This window comes from Lycium barbarum, chromosome 5, assembly GCF_019175385.1.
Source record: "Lycium barbarum isolate Lr01 chromosome 5, ASM1917538v2, whole genome shotgun sequence".
Classification (NCBI taxonomy): domain Eukaryota; kingdom Viridiplantae; phylum Streptophyta; class Magnoliopsida; order Solanales; family Solanaceae; genus Lycium; species Lycium barbarum.
In genome coordinates, this window is record NC_083341.1 from 16,679,401 (window position 1) to 16,705,198 (window position 25,798).

At 36.0% G+C, this 25,798-nt stretch overlaps 1 protein-coding gene across 2 annotated transcripts; it reads right to left on the minus strand.

The window, feature by feature from the left end:
• Positions 1–652: 652 nt before the first annotated feature.
• LOC132640575 (uncharacterized) lies at positions 653–19,075 on the minus strand. 2 transcript variants are annotated; one of them, XM_060357206.1, is made up of 21 exons: positions 18,900–19,075; positions 16,675–16,745; positions 14,653–16,189; positions 14,032–14,343; positions 13,788–13,946; positions 13,563–13,653; positions 13,310–13,470; positions 12,551–13,184; positions 11,712–11,776; positions 11,459–11,560; positions 11,090–11,232; positions 10,825–10,880; positions 9,167–9,828; positions 8,889–9,079; positions 8,433–8,733; positions 5,418–5,687; positions 5,227–5,336; positions 2,968–3,274; positions 1,671–2,078; positions 981–1,221; positions 653–894 (listed from the first exon to the last, which is right to left on the minus strand). In XM_060357206.1, the coding sequence occupies exons 3-21, from the start codon at positions 16,126–16,128 to the stop codon at positions 869–871; spliced, it is 5,715 nt and encodes a 1,904-aa protein (XP_060213189.1). In that variant the 5' UTR covers positions 16,129–16,189; positions 16,675–16,745; positions 18,900–19,075; the 3' UTR covers positions 653–868. The 2 variants fall into 2 exon arrangements, with proteins under 2 accessions (XP_060213189.1, XP_060213188.1); XM_060357205.1 differs by lacking the exon at positions 16,675–16,745 and having other exon boundaries at positions 18,900–19,074.
• Positions 19,076–25,798: the final 6,723 nt, after the last annotated feature.

The following is a 25,798-nucleotide window of genomic DNA, read 5'->3' on the forward strand; positions in this document are numbered from 1 at the left end:
AGTAATGTAGTTCTTTATATACACGAAGCAATAACGAGGGGAAACAAACGAAAGAACAGGGCAAAGAGGAGAAGATAAATTTTATGTACTGAAATGAAATGGATTATGTTGGGTGATATGGATAGTGAGAATTTATATAATCGATTCCCACTAGTTTTTCATAGAAGCCAACCACTTTGAAGGTGAGTGACATCTCATAATGTAATAGATAATGCATTTGGTGCCACCTTGAGATTGTTTCTAAAGTTCATGCTTAAATATATAAGCAAACCATTTTATTAGAAAAAGTACAAGAAAGTTTGACCAAATTTACTTGCAGAATTTCTAGTTTTCAAGTAGCACACCGAATGAAACAATATAATGATGAACTCGTCCTATATTAGCACAGTAACATATTAAAGGAGTCAAAGCTGCCTGATTGTTTTATACGGTTGATAAAAAAACTCATTTGCCTCGATATGTACACTAATTTAAAGAACACGCGATTATACATGCATTGCATCACTTTAACTTTCGTTTTCGCAATATTAGTTGATGTTACTTACTCCATTTGTCTTTCGTTTGCTTCCAAAATTTAATCGACCACTTCATTAGATAAATTTCATAATTAACTTTTGAGTTAATTTTAATCTCATTGAAGGAGAACTGGTGATTCAGTTTCAATTCATTTGTAACCTTATCTCATAAATAAAATCGGGGAAGATACCAAATGTACAGAGCAGAAACATCCTAAATCTATAACCTCAGGCTCAATACTAGCCATACTTTGTCCTTATCGCGAATTCAGTTTCTGCTATAATATACAAGCTAATGAAGATAACAGCTTCCAGCTAGAAAATATCGCCTAACCTTAACCGTCCAAGAGCTGTCACAGCTTAATGCTCTTCTCTTTACCTACAAAACACATGTAAACAAGCTTTAGAAATATGAGGTACACGTCTAAGAATCAAGCATGTGTACAACAGAACAGACAATCTCACCAAATATATTTGTTTTTAAAGGGAACCGTAGTGATGATCCCTTCAGTTTTACATCTCTGAGATGCTTGCTCCTGTTTGGTTTCTCCGGTTTTGCCAGACTGTTGCTGCTTTCTCCAGCTGACTGAACATTTCTTTTCTTAACCTTTTCATGGTACACAGCAGGTGGTGCAAGCCTCAACTGAGGGATATTCTCTATTTGCATCGACTGATGGCTTTTTTGAAGATTGAGGAGGAGGTCAAACTGTAATAATTTCGCATGTGATTAGTCGAGCCTAGGTTTTCGGAGTGAGGACAGGGAAGTAGGGGTGGCAAAATTAGCCCATTTATTAGCTCAGCCCATTTCAGTCCAACACATTTCAGCCCATCAAAGAATTGGGCTGATATGTAGCCCAAATTGATTCTCCATAAATCTTGTCAAGATATTTTCAAAAAGACATTTTCTACATTTGATAATATTTAGACATAATAAAGAAAAAAAATAGTTTTATTAGGTACTAAAAAGATTATAAATGAACAAACAATTAAAACTTGGTAAGAATTGGGTGGGTTAGGTTATGACCCGCTATTTAGCCCTTTTGGGTGGGTCAATAACCAGTCCATTTATTAGCTCAGTTCATTTTGACCCGCCCAATTGACACCCCTACCTGGGAGTATCAAGCATAGAATTATTATAAGTGAGAACTTGCATACCCTTGAAATGGACTGAAGTCCATAGGAGTTGTCGAAACCATCATTCTCATGGGGATATAGAGCAGTCATCCCATTTGTTTGATGGGATTTTGATATAGACTTCACCAATCCATTCTCCACAAGCACAGATTTACTTCTCAACTTCTCGGTATTCTTTCTTGGCAGACAAATAGGACATCCAGCTGAGTTGCCCCTGAATGATGCTTCACTTTCCTGAGGTTCGCATTGGAGATGCGTTGCATGACCACAACTAAAAATTTGAATGCTAGAGGCTGAGAAATCTTTTGTGAGGGGACAGTTACAAATGCAACAGAGGAGGCTTCGCGGTGCATATCCATGAGAAGCTCCTCTCTTCAGTAAGCTCAAGGAGGAATATGTATCATCTTCAATCAATGATTTAGCGGTATCCTGTAACAGTGTGGAAGAAAAGTCTCTATAAGAATACTCGTCAGAGATTGGTAAAGTTACTTTAGTAGTCCAGATCTAAATCCTTATCGAGCCATGAAGAGCTAGAACCTATCAACCAAAAAAAAAAAAAAACCCTGAAAACCTAGAAGGCCTTTACAGGATAAAATGACAAGTTTTAACACACTGATATTACTTTGCTGATATGAACTTCATTGCACCTAATTCCAATGGTAGTTCCCATTTTTTAAATTTCTTTTTCTTTTTCCCAATTAGCTGTTCTGGTTAGAAGTCAAGAATGATGATTGTGCTGCATCTCCAGCTACTCAAACAAGATAAATCAAGTACGTCGTAAAGGAGTTGCAAAATCAACTTCCACATTGAGGTTCCTACATAAAAGTTGAGATATTTTGAAATTGGGATTCATGCGACAGAAAGACTTACTTCCAAAGGATGTCACTGATGCAAGAATGCTACGTTTAAAAAGAAAAATAGAAAAGAAGAAAAAGAAGTTCGACTCATGCACAGGAGACATTTATTATTTTTTCACTTTTTCATATTTTCATCAATTAATCAAAGGTTTCCTAGTGAGAACTCCACAGACATAAAGGGTTTAACACATTGATTAGCCAGGTATGGGAATTCTTTCTACAACCTTATAAAGAAAAAGGTGCAGGCCAAAAGATATACGTTCAGACACAAAACAACAAGGAAAAACTTATTTAAGTAAATGTTCACAAGCAATTTACAATTTTACATACAGTGAATGGACGATGTCCAATGATATACAATTTCACATACAGTGAATGGACGATGTTCAATGATAATCTTTATTGACACGCCATACTCAAAAGATAGGAGAGATGAAGAAGAAACATAAAAGCAAACCTACCAAAATCCGCCTCTCAAAATCATATGTTCCAAGCATCCCCAGTATAGTAGGTTTGAAATCACCAAATTCTTGTGTCTCATTATCTGAAAGAAGCTTTAATATGATCCTCGGGAGGCTTACATATCCAATCATTCCTTCAACAATCTCTTTGATAAACACAGAGAGCAGTTTCCTGAGGATGTGAGCATTTCTATGAGATTTTGACACCTTCCACTGAATTATGCAAGCCTGCTCACCTTCTTGCACACATTCTTCTTCTTTACTTATTTTACTATGGTCATGTGAATCCATCAAAGGCTCACAAAAACTGTACAAGGAATAAAAAGAGGGAATCAATAAGCAGGTGTGCAGATGATGTAAGGATCCATTTCAATCCTCGGTGATTTGAAATCCATCGAGTACATAGAAAAGAATATTACGGACAGAAAATAGTTAGAAGTCATGTTTTTATTTGTGCCTGAAAAAAGAAAAACTCTTTTTACCTCTCAAACAAAGCTACCTTTTTACCTCTCAAACAAAGCTACTTTTCAGGTACATCTTACCCTCCCCAGACCCCACTTTTGGGACCACACTGGGTATGTTGTTGTTACAACTAGGGGTGCTCATGGTTCGATTTGGATCGGTTTTTATGTAAAAAATAACCAAACCAAAAGTCGGTTATTCAATTATTAAACCAAACGTCTGTTTTTATGATTCGGTTTTTGTCAGTTTTTTAAAATACATTGTTTACTCAATCGGTGAGCCTTGGCGTAACAGGTAAAGTTGCTGCCATGTGACCAGGAGGTCACGGGTTCGAGCCGTGGAAACAGCCTCTTGCAGAAATGCAAGGTAAGGCTGCGTACAATAGACCCTTGTGGTCCGGCCCTTCCCCGGACCCCGTGCATAGCGAGAGCTTAGTGCACCGGGCTGCCCCTTTATTGTTTACTCAATCGGTGATGGGACCCTTATATACAGTGAAAGGCTAGCAGCAATTATAAGTTTTACTCCTGCTTCTTAACACTTAAATCTATATCCATTCATCACAGTATATATCTTGTGGCACAAAAGGGCAACCAAGTGGTTTTCAATATACTAAGCATGCCTGGTCTTCAATGCTCGGATTTCAATTCAAAAGAATGGTTAAGCCTAACCTGGTTCAATTCAAAAGAATGGCCCAAAGAGTACAAAAAGATAATATACATTTTGATTTATTCAAAAAAATAGACACATATATAAATAAATATAATTTTTAAATATGTATATATAAAGTCAGTTTGGTTCGGGTTTTTCTTTCGACTTGAAACCAAAACCAAACCAGCTCCAATCTCAAGGCCAGATGCCTGACTACTCTTTTTAGCTGGATTAATCTTACCCCTGCATATAACCCAAACTCTTTTTTGGATTTTATTAGCTCCTTAGTCTTATGATAGATTCTTGGATTTGTCAGCTCTCTAGACCTATGATAGGTTTTTTGTTATCTTTGTATGAGCTGATATTTCCTCCTCTTTTGTAACTATGCATCCCCTTGATGCCTTTGTGATTATAAAACACTTACTTCATCAAAAAGAAGAAAAGGAGCATACTTATTGTGATGAGAAATAATACTTGTATATGGAAAGCTACATAATTTGGGAATACGTGGAACTTTGAAAAATGTAAGCATTCCAACTCTACAAGTTTTATTGGATTGAATTTCTATTATATGCAGAACATGAAGTAGTTAGATATGTTAAAGAACTTGTTCTATTTCACTTAAATGGCTATACAGCGAGATTCCTAATTAAGGATCTTGTGAACTCATTAACCTACAGAGATGCAACAGTTGATTATGGAAACTAAGACCAGAACGATTATTGACACCTAAATGTTAGTATTCATAAGATATTTAGACAATTTTCTCATTCCATTCAGTAAAAATCTGTTGGCTGCTATCTCCAGTAGTCATGTTGGCTGCAGTCACCAGTAGATGTTGATTTCTAGACTAGAGGAAAGCACAGAAAATTCATTGCAGTTTCTTAATGATAATAACACCAGTCTATATTAACATGTCGATATTTTCACATGAAGTTTGACATCATAGTTCAGGCTTCAGGAGGTGTATAATCCGATACCAACAGGAATTCAAACCTATCGAAGTAAGTGAAATATGGAACTAAAGTTTTCAAGTGACCTGAAGGGAAGCAGTTGCCACTATCATTTGAAGTCTCGCTATTGTGAAACTGGGCGAACACAAGTAGTAAAGGTAAGTAAACAATAAGCAAATAAAGGGCATTGGCTTACGAATCAAGCAATTGAAACCACAGACTCTCGGCTTCATCGGGGTCCAATCGGGGGCTATTCCTCTGGCACAGTCCAATACAAGTGCGCAAAATATCTAGTATGTCAGTAACCTGCAATAAAATACGATGTTGAAAGACTAGACCTAATAAGACAAATCTTACCATAAAAGAGGAGTATTAGAGGAAAAAAACCTCGTTCTTGCTTAAAATAGCTTTGAAATGCTCAGGAGCCGTATCACAGTGTTCACTTTCAACAGCAGCAGCAAGCAGGATGAATTTTTCATTGAGTGAAGATATAACAAGTAAAAGGGCACTTCCGATGTCACCAACCCTTTCTAACAAGAAAGCAGCTGCATCTATAACTCCATACTCCTGGCATAAATGCAAGCAGCGTTCCACCCTATAGCTTTCGAAAGTCTCCAAGAATCTGAGAACTGACTTACGCTCGTACCTACATAATAGCTACACACAAAAAAAATGTATAAGGAAGACGTTGAACTTAGATGGCAGTATAAGACTAAATTGCATCTGCAGGACCCAGGTCAGGATTCACAACTAAGGCCTAAATGGAAGTGGCTTCTGAAGCAGACTTTTAAGCAAAAGCTCTATATTCAGGTCTATACGGCACATATTCTGGTAGTTATAGTCACTAACAGCAGACTATTGTACTAAAAATTGCCTGATTACTTCATTTAGATGCAATAAAACACCGAGTGAGAAAACAAAACTAATATAGCTCTTTAAAAACAAGCTGACAAGTAGTCAATCCTATAGGCTGGAGGCAAAAGAGAGGGTCCATGAAAATACATCAGTAAGTTGAACTAATATAGCTCTTTAAAAACAAGCTGACAAGTAGTCAATCCTATAGGCTGGAGGCAAAAGAGAGGGTCCATGAAAATACATCAGTAAGTTGTCGGATGAACAAAGACAACACTCATTTCAAGATAGGTAACGGTAAATACATCAGGTTTTGGAAAGATAAACGGCTTGGAATAACACCCTAAAGGAGGAATTCCAGCAGCTATACCTTTTGACCTCATCTCCACATGCTTATGTAAGTCAATGTGAAGTAGAAGGCAACAGGAACTTACTTCTCAGAAGAAACATTCAAGACCTGGAACTGGAATTAGTAGTAATCTTCTGTCAGGTCTAGAAGAAGTAACAGTCAACCCCCTCATGATGGACAAGTTGGTGAAGGGCTGTAGCAACAATGGTACTTTTACAGTGAAATCATGCTACTTTAATATGTTCCGCAGCAGCAGAATCATAGAAGATTGGCCATGGAAGATAGTGTGGAAGGTCAAAATTCCTACAGAGGTTGGTTGCTTAGTTGGAAAGCAACACGTGAAAATTCGATAACGACCCCCTCACTCAACAGTAGGTGCTATATGTGCCTAAGCACTCTGAAGAAACATGCCACCTCCCTACTGCATTGTCAATAGCGAGATAGATATGGAGTATGTTATTCTATCTTTTGGGGTACACAGGGTAATACCCTTTCAAGACACAGAATCCTACAGAGGTTGGGGGCAACGGAAAGTCAGTAAGTGCATCCGGAAGATATGGCAGATGGTACCAGCTTGCACTTTTTGGTGCTTATGGACAGAAAGAAATCGCAAATTCTTTGATGAAGTACTAACTCCCACAATATCCTAAAAGCTAGATGCCTTGTAAACCTTTTTTGCTGTTGTAGGCTCCATGCTGTAAACATATTTTTATCAGTTTTTTTTACTTTTTAAGCTCCTTTGCCACATAGAGGAAGGCACTGCACAGGATCTGACTCTCTTTTGCTCTCTGCTGTAATTTTCAGTATCCTCTTGATTCATTTTCAATGAAACTCCAATTACTTGATTTGAAAAAAAAAATAGTAGATAAGAGCAGGTATTTCCATCGATACAGGGCATATCAAGAGAAAATTCATGCTCAATAAGCTGAAACAACATTAAAGGAAAAGAAAGTGAACTAGAAAGGATTTCCCACCTATATAAATTAAAAGGTAGACCTCTAACATGGAGCACTTTTAACAATGTATGAATTAGGTTCTAGAAATATTTTTGGCTGGGTGATGGAAGATTAAAGATAAATTTCCTGTTTGCATAGCTTCAGGGTGGCATTTGAATTTCCGGAGGAATTTTAACGATTGGGAAATGGATGAAGTCAGCCAGTTGCTAAATTTGTTGAACCTGTAACCCTTGATGTGAACAAGTTGGACTCCCAGATCCGGAGAGCTAATAAGGATGCCAGATTTTCTCTTAATAGCTGTTATATTCTTCTGCAAAAGCAAGCAGGACAGTGAGATATGACCTGGCCTTGCAAAATGTTGCGGAAAACAAAAGAACCCTCTAAGATTGCTTGTTTTGGTTGGACTGCTGCATTGAATGCATGTTTAACTCATGACATTTTGCACAAAAAAGGCTTCTCCCTAAATAGTAGATGCCGTTTTGCGAAGAAGCCCAGGAAACTACTAGCCACTTGTTCTTACATTGCAGGCAATCAACATGGATTTGCGATCTCTTCCTTAATATTTGTGGTATGCAGCGGGTGATGCCTCAGAGTGTGAAAGATTTTCTGGTGTGTTGGCAGGAAAAAAGTGTTGGTAGAGACTAACCAGACCCGGAGAACCAGTGACAGCAATGTTGTAACTTTCTGTTTTTTTTTTTTTTTTTTTTTTTTGCAGTACCTCTTTGGTACTCTAATAATGAACTTTCTTATCTTCTAAGAAAAAAACGCAGAAGAAAAAGAAATAGATTTAGTGCTCGGTTCCATTGTTCATTATATGGTAACCTGATTAGAAAGAAACAATAATATATTTTTTATAAGGAAAGAAACAATAGATGTTCTGAAGCAAAAAAAGAACAAATCTTCAATGTAAAATACAGACGTCTTTAATACTTGTATTTTGGAATTGAGGGGATATAGTGAATGAACTTGGTAAAATATCAGACTTAATTGATTCATTAACTCTAGAACAGGAACCTGAGTCCATTTCTTGAACATAATCTGCACCTTCTTGCTACTTTTAGTTACATTCCTTTACAACAGACCCAGTGTAACAGCATTTTAGAAAATAATAATTTTAATTAAATTACTTTACTTTACTCTATCAAAAAAAGAAAACATGAAGTGGAAGCAAATCATGCAATGGAGGAAAAAATACCCCTAAACAAACTTATACAAAGTCACTACCCAGTTGAGAACAATATTCACCTCAATATAAAGCTCCGTCATTTCATCAGTTATGTGAATTGGATAATTCTGCAGGAGCTTAGGTAAGTCAGACAAGGTTTCCAGGTACACTTCAGAGGACATATGTTTCTTCTTTTTTCCACAGGGCAAGTCTGAAGCATTATCTTTTCTTAAAGAAGAGAAGTTTAGGGTGCCCGTTGAATGAACTTCAATGAGTGTCTTCAGATAAAGGAAAAGACTTTCTGGATTAGACCGCAGCTGAGACAAAATGTAATCTCTCTCCTCTCCAAAATGATTGACAATCAGAAAAAAAGCTCCTTCCCTGCAGAATCCCAAAATTAGCAAAGATTTTTCAGCACTCTGTGATTCTCCTCTAGAATATTGGTTAAACAGCTTGATGCTGGCATAGAATGAACTTCATTTCATGAAAATCCAGCTTGGATATAAATGACAAACTTTGTGGAATTGTATTGTAACCTGTTCAACTTGAGTAGATCTGGGATTCGAGAAATGACTGCTGATCTGAAAGTATCAGATTCTTTTCCTCTCAGTTGCCGCAACATGTCATCAACAAATATGAAAGCAAGAATAGGCTCATCAACAGCTTTCATATAACTGTCCAAAGCAGAAAGATACTGATGCGTGATGGCATGAATTAAGCCGCAGACCTAAAATAATTAGCATGGCCTCTTAAATAATTGAATTCTTTGATACTTGACAGAAGAGAAAGGAACAGAAACAGTTAGGAAAAGTACCTGATGCTGCTGAGCTCTCTCACATAAATTCAGTAAGTAATGTGCATCCCAGTCCTCCTCTGGCAATACTTCTAAAAGTGCAGTCAGTTGCTTCTGTTTTCTATTGAAGGTTTCAACTATCCGCCCAGAAACATTAGGGTAAGATTCGTTACCCAGTGTCAGGTATTGAAAAATTTGATGAAGGGTATCTTTTGAAACCTTAGCTTTTTCAGAGGCAATAAAAAAGGAAATAAAATCTAATATGTACTCGGTATCTTTCCTTGTCGGCCAAATGTCAGTACATCCTTCATCTTTATTGTTAAAAGAACCACCAGTTTGGAAATAACTCAGATTAAGAATGACCGCAAGGACATCTACTACTTTCTGAACTAAGTTTCCGCCTTCAATAGTTGAAATGTCTACTTCAGTTGTTTCCGTCTTTGAATTGACTGGATTCCATGCAGGACTGTAACTTTCATTTTCACCTTCTACAAATGCATATTGCAAAACATTTAAGGTGGCCTCTGTGTCGAGCTCTAACAGAGAGAGCAGGTTTGGGTGCGGTCCACTGTAATCTAAGCACATTGCTGTCGAAGAATTTGGAGAACTCGCTTCCTCCAACAAAATCTGCACAAGCTCTCTTTTAAGAGACGACACACGTGTGGGAGGGAGACTTCCACGCCCTGAAATACAGTTCATCATCAATTGCTTGCGGCAAAACACCAAAAGCACAACTAAGTAAAAGATAGTGTGAGAAAATACCACAGTAAGGTCCACACAAGAAGCAAAATTGCAGAATAGCTAAAAATATTTTTTAAAAATCAGTTCATTTCCTTCAGTAGTTCTTCAGCATAACCCCCCCATCCCAGTCCTTGTTGTTTCTCTCCTGGACAAGATACCGAGGTGCATATATGATTAGGATATCAACTGTGTCGTTCTTCAAAGACTAAATCCGGAAAAACAACAGGATATAGGCAATGCAACATGTCATGATAGATATTAATGTGGGAAAAATATGTATGGGGATCGCAAAACTACAGAACGATTTTGAGGAATAACCGTATTTGTGAGAGAATATTACTCTGATCTACTAACTTTCTCAAGATCTTCTAGCACCTTTTTTATCCCATCTTCCACATCCCCAAAGTCTCTTGTTCCTGTCCTTCAACTTCTCCTTGAACTACACTATCTATCTAAAAACTTTTCCTTGAAGTATTTCATCTTCTTCAAACAAAAGAAACCAGTGTAACCATACAACCAAAGTACTTGTCTCCTTGAGACTCTGATGCTAACAAAAACAAGGCAAATGTCAAGTTCTCTCAATTGCCCTCAAGGTACATGAAGCTGAATGCTGTAACACTACATGGGCTTAAAATAATTGACAATTCTATATTTCCTTTAATCTGGATTGTTCCTCATTTGATCCGTCAAACCTTTCAAATTTAACTGATATTACAAGAATCAACCACGCTAGAGAATAAAATAGTCGCAAGGATAAAGTATGAGCAAAGTGCAAGCCAAAATATATCCCTTTTGCTTCTGTTCTCAAGCTTATGAAAGACAGACTAATTAATGACAGTTTACCGTTCAAGCATGCATAGAAAAGAAAGTTATCAAATGCAGAAAATCATCCTAAATTTACTCGTATGTAAGTTATAAATAGCATATTGCAGACCAACCTGGAGGAAAAGCAAAACCTTCGAAGCAGTACTTGAGGTAAACAAGCATCTTATACCTGTATCCACGAGGAAAGTGATGTTTATTTACTTGAAACACAAGTGTACATTACAAAAATGTCAAAAGACGAAGCATGACACTTTAGGAATTGGATCACCAACTTTAGGCAGAGAATTTACATTATATGGGGGTATCAAACTTGTACACGTTATGAGTCATGTTCATTAAATAATTTATATATACAATTATACACGTATATCAATTTACCCAAGAGCAGTAGCACTTTCTATTTTGCTATCCCGCAAAATTAAAAAGAGCTCTTCCAAAGGAGTCCTAAAATCATCGAGACCTTTGTTAAACAAGTAGATCAATGCACCATGCAACCTATGCTCCCTGCATAGGCGAACAACCTACAAAATAGATTAAAAATTTAACAGCTAAGTCCGACAACTTCACTGGGAAGAGAGAAAAAAAATTCAAATCAAGCTTTATTTCATTCATGCAACTCTTTCCATGCCATTTTTCTCCTGTTTGAGGACAACTGTCCTTTGCACTCCCGTCTTATTAACGAAAACCTTCATGTGCGGTCATAAAAAGGTAATCATAAATTTCGACACATAAAACGTGCAACAATACCTGATTGAAATCCAAGGACAACATGTCCATGTGGAGAACACACTGTTCAACACGCTGTAACCAACCTTTAGTGCTATAGTGCTCCACTAGTGCTTGCATTATCTTCAGCAATAACAGATGACAGTAGATCAACAGACATATCATAAGCTTTTATAATTGAATCACAAAGCAAGTGCCCGATAGTGAGTAAAGTAATGTGAGGCGTAAACACCCCCAATTCAAAGCTTGTCACAAACCAAAACCGCAGATATACCTCAGGTGGTAAAGATCCTAGCATGTCTTTCAATATATATGGCTCCAGAAGCTCCAAGAATGTATCTGTACATGGAAACATATAATTTGGCCTTTAATTTCAACGCAATATAAGTTGAAAACTGGAGTAAATGAGAACCGAAAAGGCCCAAAATCCCACAGTGGGAACACAAATGAATTTAAAAGATCAGCTAACGGTCTGCTAGACGTTTCTATTCTGTTCCCTTTTTTGATATCAAAGGTTTCCAGGCTAGCTTGAACACGCCTCAATTAATCTTCTTGGTATCTGCTACCTCCTACCAGCGCGGGAACCAGTAACTTTGCCTGTTAAGTCTTAGAAAGACGAGAAGAATTCACTTAGTGTCGCCTCTGTCGGAATTTGAATTTTCAAGGTTGTCAATCCAGCAACTACTAGGCCATTCCCTTGGGGGCTCCATTAGACATCAGTTTTACTATTGTTCTTATCTACATATAACAAGTTTTTGGACTTTGTTATACGGCAAAAAAAATGGATACTGAAGGTTTTCTAACATATAAGTCAGTTACTGCAGAAAGTTGAGTTCCAGAGGTCAGTGAAATAAGAACTGAAATAATTCTTCATTCAGACTACGTTTTGTCCATTTGATTAAAACTCTGCTTGATAATATGTTCACCCTATTATCTTCAATTCCTCATAAATCGTTAACCTCGTTAATTCACTCTGGTACTTGGAGGCACTCACTAAGTTTGTATAAGCAATTTTCTTTTTCATCAAGGAGGCATCAAACATAGAAACAATATTCAAATAGTTGACATGGGACATAATGCAGGAAGTTGAAGTATAAACACATTGCAACATACCCTTGTGATTCACAGCAACATACTTTGGAAAAATTTCATCAAAGAGAACATCAAGTCTCTTGATATGAAGACAGAATTCAACAGAAACACCACCAACCAGAGTATACTGCTCCTTAATATCAGGATTCACAAAGTCAGTGTCATACTTTGATTCATTTGATTGGCCCGACTGCCCATGTTGGTTGCCAGATGTCACTGCTATGTAGGAGAATACCTCATCTACATATGACAACAGTAACTGTACAAGATATGGCATAAGAGTCTTCTGCACATCATCCAAATTCCTTGGAAGGTCAATAACTGCATGTGCTTGACCATCATAAAGAGACATTGCCATGTTCAGTGCACTCATCCAGTCACCTGCTTTATGTAAAACTTCTATTCGTTCTTTCCAGGAAAGAAGGCGTGAAACAACAAGCTGGGATGGCCGAAGAATGTACAAAGTTGCCCCCCTGACACCTAAACAATTGTGATGAGCTTTCTCAGGATTTCCAAAGACATTGCTGAAGTAGGCATGGTATGACATGAGATCCACTCCACAAGATCCATCCATAGCAAAACTTCTCTGGTGGATCAAATTCCCATCTTTCGAAAACAAACAAAGCTGTCCAGTTGCCGTGAGAATTACCAAAATCTGGACAAGTAAAAGACCTCTGTAATCTTTGTACTTTTGTCCAAAACGGAATGCAAGTATTCCACATATTGCAGATTAATGATGAGAAAACGAAGTTCCTGATAAACACCAAGAAATTTATGTACCTGTTCATCCAACCATGCCAGCCCAACTGCTGAGCTATCCGTAGTCCATCTCCAACAAACTTTTAGCTCTGATTTCACCAGCTTAGCAACCTGAACTCTTCGATCCCAAGCAATTGCAAGCAGTGAAACTTTTTCTGATGTTTCAATGGACATACTTTCTGCTGCAACAAAAACAATCTTAGCAAGCCCGAATGCAACGTATCGACGGGCAAAATCATACAGACCAAAACTGAAGAAATATGCGATTCCATACATTTCCAAGCAGCATATGGCATTGAACCCTCCCTAACACCATCAGGACGTGGGATTTTAGCATAAACTTTAAATGTGGGGTAAAGTTTTGCCTGCAAAAGACAGTGAAACAGATGTCTTAACCAACAAGCAGGAATGAAGGTTAAACTGATCATTTACAAAGAGTTTGGGTTCGGGGAGATTGTGAAATCCTTCCAAGGCAATGAATCTTCTAAAAACTTCATACCACTAGAGCAGATTGGTGTGTGCCAAGTACGACCACACCTTCCTCAATCAAAGAAGGGCTGCCTCCCTCTGGAGAAGCCACCATAGCACCTCCATAACTTTCACCAGATAGTAGGGATACAGCACATAATGTAGTGCTGTTGCTTTCATTTAGCAGTTCCTGTTTAAATGTTAATGTATATTATTCAACCTAGAGATGCATGTATATTCATGTCAACAGAGAAGCATGAAAAGGATATTTTTACCTGTGACTTCGAAAGGGAGATTCTATTGAACAAGGGATACACTGTAAACCTGTCTAAGTTAACTACACCTTTAGTATCACCGCTGAGCACAGTGAACTGGCGAGTAACTTGAGAGTCTTGCCCTAAATACAAAAGGTGCACAACTGGAGCTTTATGTTCAGTGACAACTTTGAGCACAGAGGCCCTTTGCACATCCCATACAGTATAGTGCCCATCACCATATCCTGCAAAGAGCAAATCCCCTTGCTGATTAAAGCTCAAGGAAGTTACAGGGACATGAGATCTATCTCCCGGTAATCCAAATGTCAACATCTGAAACATATACACATTTCTGCCATCAGAAAGTAAAATATTTAATAATTCAGTTGAATCTAAAAGCTTTAATGCAAGTAACAAAAAAATATACAGAATACAGATATAGGGATTCTGCAACTAGCAATTTCCTTTTCGACAGTGACTATACACGAAGATATTTGTTAAATTACGATCATATAAGTTCAAAGAGGAGAGAATGAATAATATTTCTTGGAATAGAACAATACTTTTTGTTGAAATCTAATTCACAATGTGGTCAATCACTGTAATAAGGTACTGGTGCACAAAGCTAATTAGCACAAAAACCTTAGCGTCCATGTTATCAGCATGATGTGGAGAGTATCTGCTTGGCATCACAAGAATTGATCCTTTGGACATTCCTACCGCAATGTATTTGAGGTGAACAGCCAGGACCTGCGAAGATCCATGTTCACGCCTGAAAGCTTGAGATAACAGGGTTTGGGTGATGGTATTGTTGTCATCTACATCAAAGTAGCCCAAGACATTAGAACTCCTATGAACACCATCAAGTCTCATTGGTTGAGCAGAAGCACCCACTTCTAAGTGCATAGCCGCGAAGGCCTGCTTTTTTTCAGCTTCCTCAGCCAATTCTAGGGGCTTCAAGGCACACTGGTAATTTTTCTGAGGCTTTGTACTATCCTTCATACTTTCCTGCTGTAGAACTAACTCCTCAATGATACTTGCAGTATCGTTTAAAGAATCGGTTTTATCTCCATTGGAACTGACCTCTCCTTTAGATTGTGGAATTACATTCTCATGCTCATGTTCTGCACCATCCTTTTTAGTTGAATCTTCGTCAGAAAGAGTTTCATAAACTGGAGAAGAGAGTATCTCCTTTGTAGCAGGTTCTTCGCTGCTATCCGCACTTACAACATTATCTTCACCTCCAAATAAAGATTGAACTTGTCTATCTTCAATCTCATCCAACCCAGAGCTATCATGAAAAATAGAGTCTTTTTCAGTTCTACTAGGAGATTCCCCTTGAGTTCCAGTATAACTTAGAGCATCCTTCAAGTTACTTTTATTTGAAAAATCATCCACCACAGAAACATCATCTGCATCAGCGACATTCATATTGTCCTGACCTGCATCCACTGTAGAAACCTCCCTACTGCCATTATCTGTATCACTTAGTTGAACTTGAGCAGCTTGAAACTGATCCTTTCTGTTACCTCCCAAGCCAATAATCTCAGAACCAATCTCGTGTAAAGACCCTGAGTACCCAAAAGTATCAAGATTTTTGTCAGAAACGTCAGTATCAATAGGAGCTGGAGGAGCTATGGGAGCCGATTCATCACTTTCCAAAGCCCTTTGCAGCACTCCAGAGCTTGCTTTTCTGGATTTGATGGCTGCTGCACGAGGTGCAGGAATGGAGCGTGATGCAGCGACAGCCGCAGCCAAGGCATCTCCGGGTTTTGAATTTGATCTGATGACCCCACTGAAAAACGGTGGCAACACATTCTGGCTAGCCGGTGGTGAAGAAAACTCACTTGATTGTTTGCTACTACTTGACTCTGCTCTTGGCTCCGTCGGGTGCAACTCTAAAGGAAGTCTTAGGGATTGAAAAGACGAGTCTACCGAGCGATTACGACGATCTAGATAATTGTGTCCATCTGAAGCTGATGGAGAAGAAGGTGGAGAAGGCGAAGAAGAAGAAGTGTGGTTTAGGAGAATTTCATCAACAGTGCGATGATGCAGTAAGTGATCATCATCATCGTCGTCGGTATGTGTTTCTAAAAATGAATCGAGGTCAAGCTCCATTCAAGTCTTCACTCACTACTGTTTTTATCTATGGCTCGCAAAAACAGTTAATTCTTTGACCCTGAAAACACAGTCGAGCAAAATTAGTTTATGATCAAGGAGATAAATACTAAGTAGAAGGTCTAGATGGCTATCGTGTATCTAGGGTCTGAATAACTGAAGACCTCCATTCTCAGCCGGGGCATCATTAGCTAATACTCCCTCCGGTTCAGAATAAGTGTCCACTTAGCCTTTTTATTTTGGTTCAAAATAAGTGTCCACTTACATAATCCTTTTTTTTTTTTTTTTTTTTGACCAGGAGAGATCAGAAGAGTAAAAGTGTCCATTTACTCTTCAAAATTTACCCCTATTTAGATAAGTGAGTTTTATGTAATCAAGAAACTATATTAATTAGGTAGTATTTAATTGAGGATAGTTTAGTCAAAATACCAATTTTATTCTAGGAGTTAGTATTTTCTTAAAGAATGTGCTAAAGGCTAAGTGGAAACTTATTTTGAACCGGAGGGAGTAGTTCAGAAACAAAAAGTGTTCAATTATGTGCATTACATGAACTCTGAGAGAACATAAATCCAAAGGATCTTTGACTAACAGTTGCGAAATTGTAAGTTGCTTCGTAGCTGGAAAAATTAAAACAAAAGAAATCTTGATAAAAAAAACCGCAAAGAGAAACCCAAATCTACAATCTAAAAAATTTCAGCTCAGAACGACAAACCCAACACGAGAAACACATCAAACCACAATCAAATGCCGATGACAGCTAATTCATTCTATATATCTTTAATTTAACACCACAAGATTCAAAAGTCTTCTTTACTTTCTTAAACTCCGTGTCAAGTCAGAACCAGACAAACAAATTGAAACGGAGGGAGTAATTCATTTCTAACTTCCGTATTTCAACAAACCAAATAGTACTAGTAGGAAGCAGAACAAAATAACAAGAGGGCTTAATAAAGGTAGCAATTAGCACTTGGAATAAATAGGAAACACCAAAAATAACATTTTGACAAGCAGGAAACACAAAATTAAACAGATCAAAACTCAAATTATCCATACATTAGTTAAAATCTGTAGTAATCTTTAGGCAATGAGACAAGTTCAGTTAAAATAGTACTAGAACACAGATTAACAATCAGAAATTATGTAAAGACAACAACTTTAATTTTATATATATGCTCAGGGACTGGATCTCTTAAGTAGTAATACAAAGCTAAAACCATTTCAAATCATATACAAAACACACATACACAAAAAAGCATTCCAAAATAACAAGAGGGATTAATAAAGATAGCAATTAGCACTTGGAATAAAAACGAAACACCAAATACAACATTTTGACAAGTAGGAAACACAAAATTAAACAGATCAAAACTCAAATTATCCACACATTAGTTACAAAAAGACAACAACTTTATTTTTATATATGCTGAAGGACTGGATCTCTTAAGTAGTAATACAAAGCTAAAACAATTTACAATCATATACAAACACATATACACAAAAGAGCATTACAATTGGGACACAAAATTCTTTTCTTTTTACCCCATATATACAAAGTCTTCTATCAAGTAGATAACCCAAAATTTCTCTCCTCAATACGGTTAACAAGTACCAAATCAATTCTAACAAACCCCAATTCAGTATATTCTTATATGCCCTACCAAACAACCCCTTAAAAGCACTGTAATCTTTATGCAATCAGAAAAACTCAGTTAAAATAGTACTAGAACACACATTAACAATCACAGACAATCAGAAATTATGTAAAGACAACCACTTTAAGTTTAAATATACTGAAGGACTGGATCTCTCAAGTATAGTACAAAGCTATAACAATTTACAATCATATACAAACAGACACACACAAAAGAGCATTCCAAAATAACAAGAGGGCTTAATAACACTTGGAATAAAAAGGAAACACCAAAAATAACATTTGACAAGTGGTAAACACAAAATTAACCAGATCAAAACTCAAATTATCCATACATTAGTTCAAATCTGTAGTAAACTTTAGGCAATGAGACAAGTTCAATTTGAATAGTACTAGAACACACATTAACAATCACAAACAATCAGAAATTACAAAAAGACAGCAACTTTACTTTTATATATGGTTAAGGACTAGATCTCTTAAGTAGTAATACAAAGCTAAAACAATTTACAATCATGTACAAACACACATACACAAAAGAGCATTACAATTGGGACACAAAATTCCTTTCTTTTTACCTCATCATATCAAAAGATAAGAACAAGACCACAATTTCCATGATAAATCTAACAAGTACCAAATCAATTCTTAAAAGCCCAATTCAGTATTATTCTTATACGTCCTACCAAAACAACCCCTTAAAAGCACTGTAATCTTTATGCAATCAGCCAAGCTCAGTTAACATAGTACAAGAACAACCATTAACAATCAAAAATTACAAAAAGACAACAACTTTAATTCTACATATGCTAAAGGATTGGATCTTAAGGATAATACAAAGCTAATACCATTTAAAATCATGTACAAACACACATACACAAAAGAATATTACAATTGGGACACAATTTTTTTTTTTTTTTACCACATATATACAAAGTCTTCTATCAAGAAAAAAAAAAACCCAAAATTTCTCTTCTCAATACAGTTAAAAAGTACCAAATCAATTATTAACAAACTCAATTCAAAAGATTAAAATTCTTTAATTAAAATACCCCCATCAAGATTTAAGTCCTAAACAAAATCGTTAATTAAAGCTAAGAACTTGAAGCATAAAGATTACCTTGATTGGAAAACAGGAATTGGAGAGTGGGGTTGTCCAAAATTTGAAATTTATTCACTTGAGTGATTACTTGACGAAATAAAAATTACTGTTGGGATGATTTTACCGCAAAAAGTTTTATAAGAACTAAAAACAAAGCAAGAAAATATCAAACTTGTTTATACGTATGTGAGTCTGTGTTTCAAAAAGGATGAGTAAAGGGTCAAAAATGCCCTTAAATTATGTCAAGTTGAATAAAAATGTCCTCTGTTTATACTTTAGTTTAAAATACCCTTAAACTATATGAAATTGAACAACTATGCCCCTACTATTATTTAATTGGGTCAAACATGTGTTTTCCTAATAAACATATTATTTCTTTTCTTTTTAAATACATTTTATATAAAGATGAAATTGTATTCTTTAACATATAATATGAGAATGACTTATTAGAGTAGTAATGTTTTTTTTTTTTTTTTTGGTGAGAATGGCTTATTTTGGGGGAACATTGCATGTGAATAATAATAATGGAAAAATTCAGTAATGTATAATCCAGCATAAGAAATATCCACATAGCCATATTTTTAATTTGCATTCGAATAGACAATTTTTCACGGTATACAATATTATACATCAATATACAAACTTATACACCTATTGTAAACAATGTATCAACCTTCTATAAAAGTGTATAAGAGATGTTTATACACACTTTTACACTGTTATACAAAATTATACAAAAATTGTTTTTTTTTTTTAATTTTAAAATTATTTTTATTACATAGGGGGTTAGGGGAAGGGGAAATGGGGAAGGGGATTACAATGTGGGGATTCGAACCCTCATCTAGTGAGGTTCAGGTAGCCAACCAACTAAGCTACTAGATCCCTATAAAAAAATGATTTTTAACCCTATGAACTGCAACTAATGTTTCCCTCCTCCACCTTCATACCAACAACTACAATAGGCATCACCTACTCCCCGCAGCCAACTTCCTACCGCCAGAGCATCCTACTCCCCCATCGCTAACTCCCCCCACCGGAGCATGTCGTCACTGCTCTTTAATACGGGTATTTTCCTACTCCAACATCTTCCTCCTCCTTACCGTACCCAATTACCTCATCGATTCCTTGGCCTTCATCGCTCTTCTGCCACCGATCCAACTTTATGGCTAACTCGGATAATAAAATCAAAATGTGCTAAAAAAAGTAATTATTTTGCCCTAATTGTCATAGAATGTAAAAATCTCAATAATGTCTTTGGGTAATAATTTGGAGCATTATATTTTGAAATTTTTACACAATATAACCATTCACCAAAATAATAAAATAAACATATTTTTAACATATAAAAATTAATATATTTTTTATTTATTTGGCTAACAATTGTAATTATTTTGATCGAGTGGTCGAGTACGTTTAGAACTCTTATAAAGATTAAGAGGTTTAGAATTAATTAGTACACAGATTAATAATATTGTTGACATTAAACCTTTTGTGGAATGCAAAGAATAAAGAAATTTTGTTAAGTTTTTTTTTCCCCTGTATTTATTAGTTTTTGTGGATCTTTTTTCTTCTGACTTACTTGTCTTGCGTAAAAGACAAATGTCGCTCATTGGTTAAGAAGATAACTTTTTTTCTTCGTATATTGAATTGTCCTTTATTGGGATTGTCTCGTGCACAGAAATGGACTTGAACAATGAAACGGGTCAATCTGTTCTCCCTACGCGCAAAATATGTGAGGTCCAATCCAAATTTTGTTTTGCAAAGAATATTTTAATATATTATAGCCTACTAGAAAAGTGTCCAAATACAAGCTTGCAAGAATGTGTCCAGACACGTTCCAGAATTATAGCCTGCTTGTCCGAGCTTCAAAAATTAATTTGAAAAATACTTTATCACAAAGTATTTTTAGTAAGAAACAGTTTGTATTTGTCTAATTAATTTGAAAATCACTTCTGAGCGACATTTAGGGTTTGACCAAGCTCTTGAAAATGTTTTGAAGTATATTTTTATAAAGTGCTTTTCAAATAAAGTATTTATGGGGAAAAGCTTTTCTTTAGCTTCTGCTTCTGCTTCTACTTTAAAGCATTTTTCTTCTCCTAAAAGTTTGATGAAACCTGAACTTTGAAAAAGAAATACTGTTTTTTTTTTTTTTTTGGAAAAATTAAAAGAAAAGCTTTTCGGTAGAGAAGCTTGGTCAAACATGTTATTAGACTCCTATAACATCTGATTCATTTTATGCAAAAACTACTTGAATTTTGTAACATCGAAGTCACTAGTGTAAGTCGTTAATTTTCCTTTTATAACAGCTTCTGTCCTTGACTTATATACGTAGTTTCAAGTCACTGGGGTAACTCCTCGTTAATTTCCCTTTTGTAACGGCTTATGTCCTTGACTTACATAAGCAGTTTCAAGTCATTAGTGTAACTCCTCGTTAATTTCTCTTTTGTAACGACTTTTGTCCTTGTTAAACCGGTACGCGATGTATGAAAATGCAAGCTTGGGGGTTTTTTAAGCCTCCGCATAGTTTATGTGTACAATGAATAAAAAGTTACAAGTTCAAGGGGGGTCACGAGCCCTTTTGCCTAAAATCTAATGTTGTTTTTTTACGATAGTTATTTTGCATTAGATTTTAGGCAAAAGGGCTCGGGACCCCCGAACTTGCAACTTTTTATTCGTTGTACACCTAAACTATGCGGAGGCTTAAAAACCCCCTCTGAACTTGCATTGTCATGCGCCGCGCACCCATTTAACATCCAAAGCCCTCAACAATGTATACACACGCTATACATAGTGAAAATTATGATGATGTGGATATTCACATAGATAAATGTTGTCCGACCCAATTTACCCATTTTAACTCCAGTTATACACCCAAAATTAATCCTCAACGCTCAAAATTAACCCTAACTCATAACCGATCGACCCCCCCTAACTTCAGTTATAAACCCAAAACTAGTGCCCCTAACTCAAAATTAATGTTAAGGGGTAAGCGATGCATGAAAATGCAAGTTCGGGGAGTCGAGGGGGAGGGGGGGTTATTAAAGCCTCCGCATAATTTAGGTGTACAATGAAGAAAAATTGCAAGTTCAGGGGAGTCCCGAGCCCTTTTTCCTAGATTTTATGATAAATTAATAAATGGATTATTCTAGTTATAATGTTAATGAAATTAAATAAAAATCTATAAATAACCTAGGTTAATAATATAAAAAATATAGGAATATTACATATATGAAGGATTGAAAATGTTAAAAGGTAGATAATGTAAGGGGTGAGATAGACATAAAATTAAGGGGATAAAATTACAATAACTAAAAGTTTAAGAGGGATTTTACTCTTAAAAGTAAAAATTTGGGGAGGGGTAAATTGTTTTTTACAATTTTACTATTCATCGCACTGAGGGTTTTACCTTCAATCGCACTGAGTGCTTAACAGTTGAATCGCGAACTGAGGGTTTTACCAATCCGATCGCTGGTATGACTATGGCGGTGAAGTTTTCGCTCATGCGGTTGATTTCTTTTCCACTCGCATCCCGCATTTCCCTTTTCTACCATACTATACGCCATGTAGGGTAAAATCATTTGTTGCTACCTTTGATTTCTATTATTTTTTAGTTGTTAAAATACAATAAGGCCCTCACTTCGGGATTGCATGTATTGATTCTTATCGCTGATAGGATCGCGTATGTGCAATCCCTCACAGAAGAGGTTATTTCAATACAGTGTATTATTAACAAGGGTGAAACCCCATTGTGGTTTAAGCCCTTATTTATTTCAAGGTTCGACATATTAGAACTTTGTTATTGCTTAGTATCAGAACGTTTTACTGTTGTTAGTAGACTCTTGGTAATGTACTTATTATATTTTTTTGTTTACTTTAAGTGTAGGTTGTGGACCCTCTTTTGGTTTCATAGGCCATTGAGGATCCAGTAAAGAAATTAATCCAACTTGCTCAACAAATTACTCGCAGGGAGGTGCATAAAAGGACACTCGACAAGGTTGATGAAAGCCACAAGTTGAAAGAAAAAATAGTGTTAAGCCACCCCTTTGAATACTTTAGGGTTTTAGTGTGAGTTAATTAGCTTCAGACCGTTAATTTAGAAAGCGTTCTGCGAATGGTTTCCTTTTAATTCTGGAACCTTTGATGCTTGAGTTTGATCCCTCTGATGCATGTTTTTATTGTAGATGGCTATCAACGATACTGCAAAAGGTTGGAGCTTGAAATGCCTTCGATGTGAAATAGGTATGTGGGCTAGTCTTCAAATTTTATATCATAACAAAAAAGGTTGTAATAGATTTTTTCAATGCATGTCTCCATATCATCTACACGCTTTAGTATACGGTACTAATTAAAATCTCATGTTACATTCATTTCACACTTACCTTCGATAATTTTTTACAAATGATAAAGCTCTTCCTAAATGGATTTGAATATGCACTACATAGTTCAATCCTGATCTCTCACTGACATTGATGTATAGGTCCTTAAGGATAACGTTTTTTGGTGTTCTTGTTAAAATTACCTAGAGTAATCCTTTCAGCCAGCTGCAATTTAAAGATAATTGAACAGATGGCTGATGTGGATGTCCACCTAGATAAATATTATCTGACCCAATTTACCCATTTTAACTTCAACTATAAACCCAAGATTTATCCCCCAACACTCAAAATTAACCCTAACTCATAACCAATCGACTCCCTCACACAAATGGTCTCATTAACTATCGATGTTGTACTTTTTCATTCTTCAACAATAACGGAATTTCATATGTGATATTTGTATGAGTATTCGAACCATGCATGTACTGCAACATACATATAGTTATGTGCATGTATACCTGGACTATGCACATATTATATCACTCATATACTACATAAAGTAAGAACACCATATACAATATGTACCTAACAATATACTAGAGTATACAATATTCACATATATCTAGTTAAGCAAAATGCTATTAGACCCGAGCTTGTATTACTTTAGTTTGACATAGACTTGAATCTGGTGCTGTATGTTCCAATGAATATTTTAATGAAATTTGATTTACATTATATATGTTCTTTAACAAAATTATATCTACATATTCTTATGCAAGCTTATTTAATCCGAATCCACCTATTAATTTCTTAAAATATGCACTGTTTTCGTCAGTTGTAAGCAACCATAAAGGGAATTGGACTTGGGAAATGATTTTTTGATCAATTGGTTCTGAATATTTTTTGATTCATAAAATCTTTTACATAGAAAATATATCTATAGACATACTTTATTGAAAATAATCTAACAATACAAATAAACATAAATGTAAAAGACTTTATTTTCCAAGTTAGTAAATATTTAATTTCTCTTTAATTCAGCAACATATGATATTTGTGAGCATAAAAACTAATATGAATATAACCCTTTAATGTCAAACTTCCTCAACAGTATATACACGCGTTGTACACGATGGAAATTATGCTAATGTGGATCCATGTAAATAAATATTATATGACCCAATTTACCCATTTTAACTTCATCTGTAAACCCAAAATTAATCACCCAACACTCAAAATTAACCCTAACATATAACCGATCGACTCTCTCACACAAATGGTCTATTAAAGGGGTACGCGACGCATGAAAATCCAAATTCTAGGGATTTTTAAGCCTCCGCGTAGTTTAGGTGTACAATGAATAAAAGTTTGCAAGTTCAGGGGGTCGCAAGCCCTTTTACCTAGATTTTATGATAAATTAATAGATGGATTATTCTAGCTATAATGTTAATGAACTTAAATAAAAATATATAAATAACCTAGGTTAATAATATAAGAAAGATAGAAATATTACATGTATGAAAGGATTGAAAATGTTAAAAGGTAGATAATGTAAGGGGTGAGATAGACATTAAACTAAGAGGGCAGAATGACAATAACTAAAAGTTTAGGAGGGATTTTAATCTTGAAAGTAAAAATTTGGGGAGGGGTAAATTGAGGGTTTTACTGTTCAATCGCACTGAGTGTTTAACGGTTGAATCGCAAACTGAGGGTTTTGCCATTCTGATCGCCGGTATGACTATGGCGGTGAAGTTGTCGCTCATGCGGTTGATTTCTTCTCCACTCGCACCCCGCATTTCCCCTTTCTACCATACTGTACACCATCTAGGGTAAAATCATTTGTTCCTAACTTTGAATTTCTATTATTTTTTAGTTGTTAATACTAGTATTATTTTTTATGTAGGTATATAATTCCTCCACCCATAAATTGGGGATGAGGGGAGGGGGGTTTGAGAGTGGTACCGGAGAGGAGTATTTTTTTCGTCTAGCGGGTCAGCAAATACAGTAAAGCCCTCACTCCGAGATTGTATGTATTGATTCCTATCGCTAATAGGATCACGTATGTGCAATCCCTCAAGGAGGAAGTTATTTCAATACAGTGTATTATTAACAAGGGTGAAACCCCCGTTGTGGTTGAAGCCCTTATTTATTTCAAGGTTAGACATATTAGAACTTTGTTAATGCTTAGTATCAGGACGTTTTATTGTTGTTAGTAGACTCTTGGTAATGTACTTATTATATTTTTTGTTTGCTTTAACTGTAGGTTGTGGACCATCTTTTGGTTTCATAGGCCATTGAGGATCCAGTGAAGAAATTAACCCAGCTTGCTCAACAAATTGCTAGCAGGGAGGTGCATAAAAGGACACTCGACAAGGTTGATGAAAGCCACAAGTTGAAAGAAAAAATAGTTTTAAGCCACCCCTTTGAATTCTTTAGGGTTTTAGTGTGAGTTAATTAGCTTCAGACCGTTGATTTAGAAAGCGTTATGAGAATGGTTTCCTTTTAATTCTGGAACCTTTGATGCTTGAGCTTGATCCCTCTGATGCACGCTTTTATTGTAGATGGTTATCAATGATACTGCAAAAGGTTGGGGCTTGAAAT

Coding starts and splice junctions, on each gene's coding strand:
- LOC132640575 (XM_060357206.1), bottom strand. CDS start 16,128: ATGGAGCTTGACCTCGATTCATTTTTAGAAACACATACCGACGACGAT. Junction 13,947..14,031: donor TCTCCCTTTCGAAGTCACAG/GTAAAAATATCC, acceptor ACATTTAAACAG/GAACTGCTAAATGAAAGCAA. Junction 11,233..11,458: donor TGTCCTTGGATTTCAATCAG/GTATTGTTGCAC, acceptor TCTATTTTGTAG/GTTGTTCGCCTATGCAGGGA.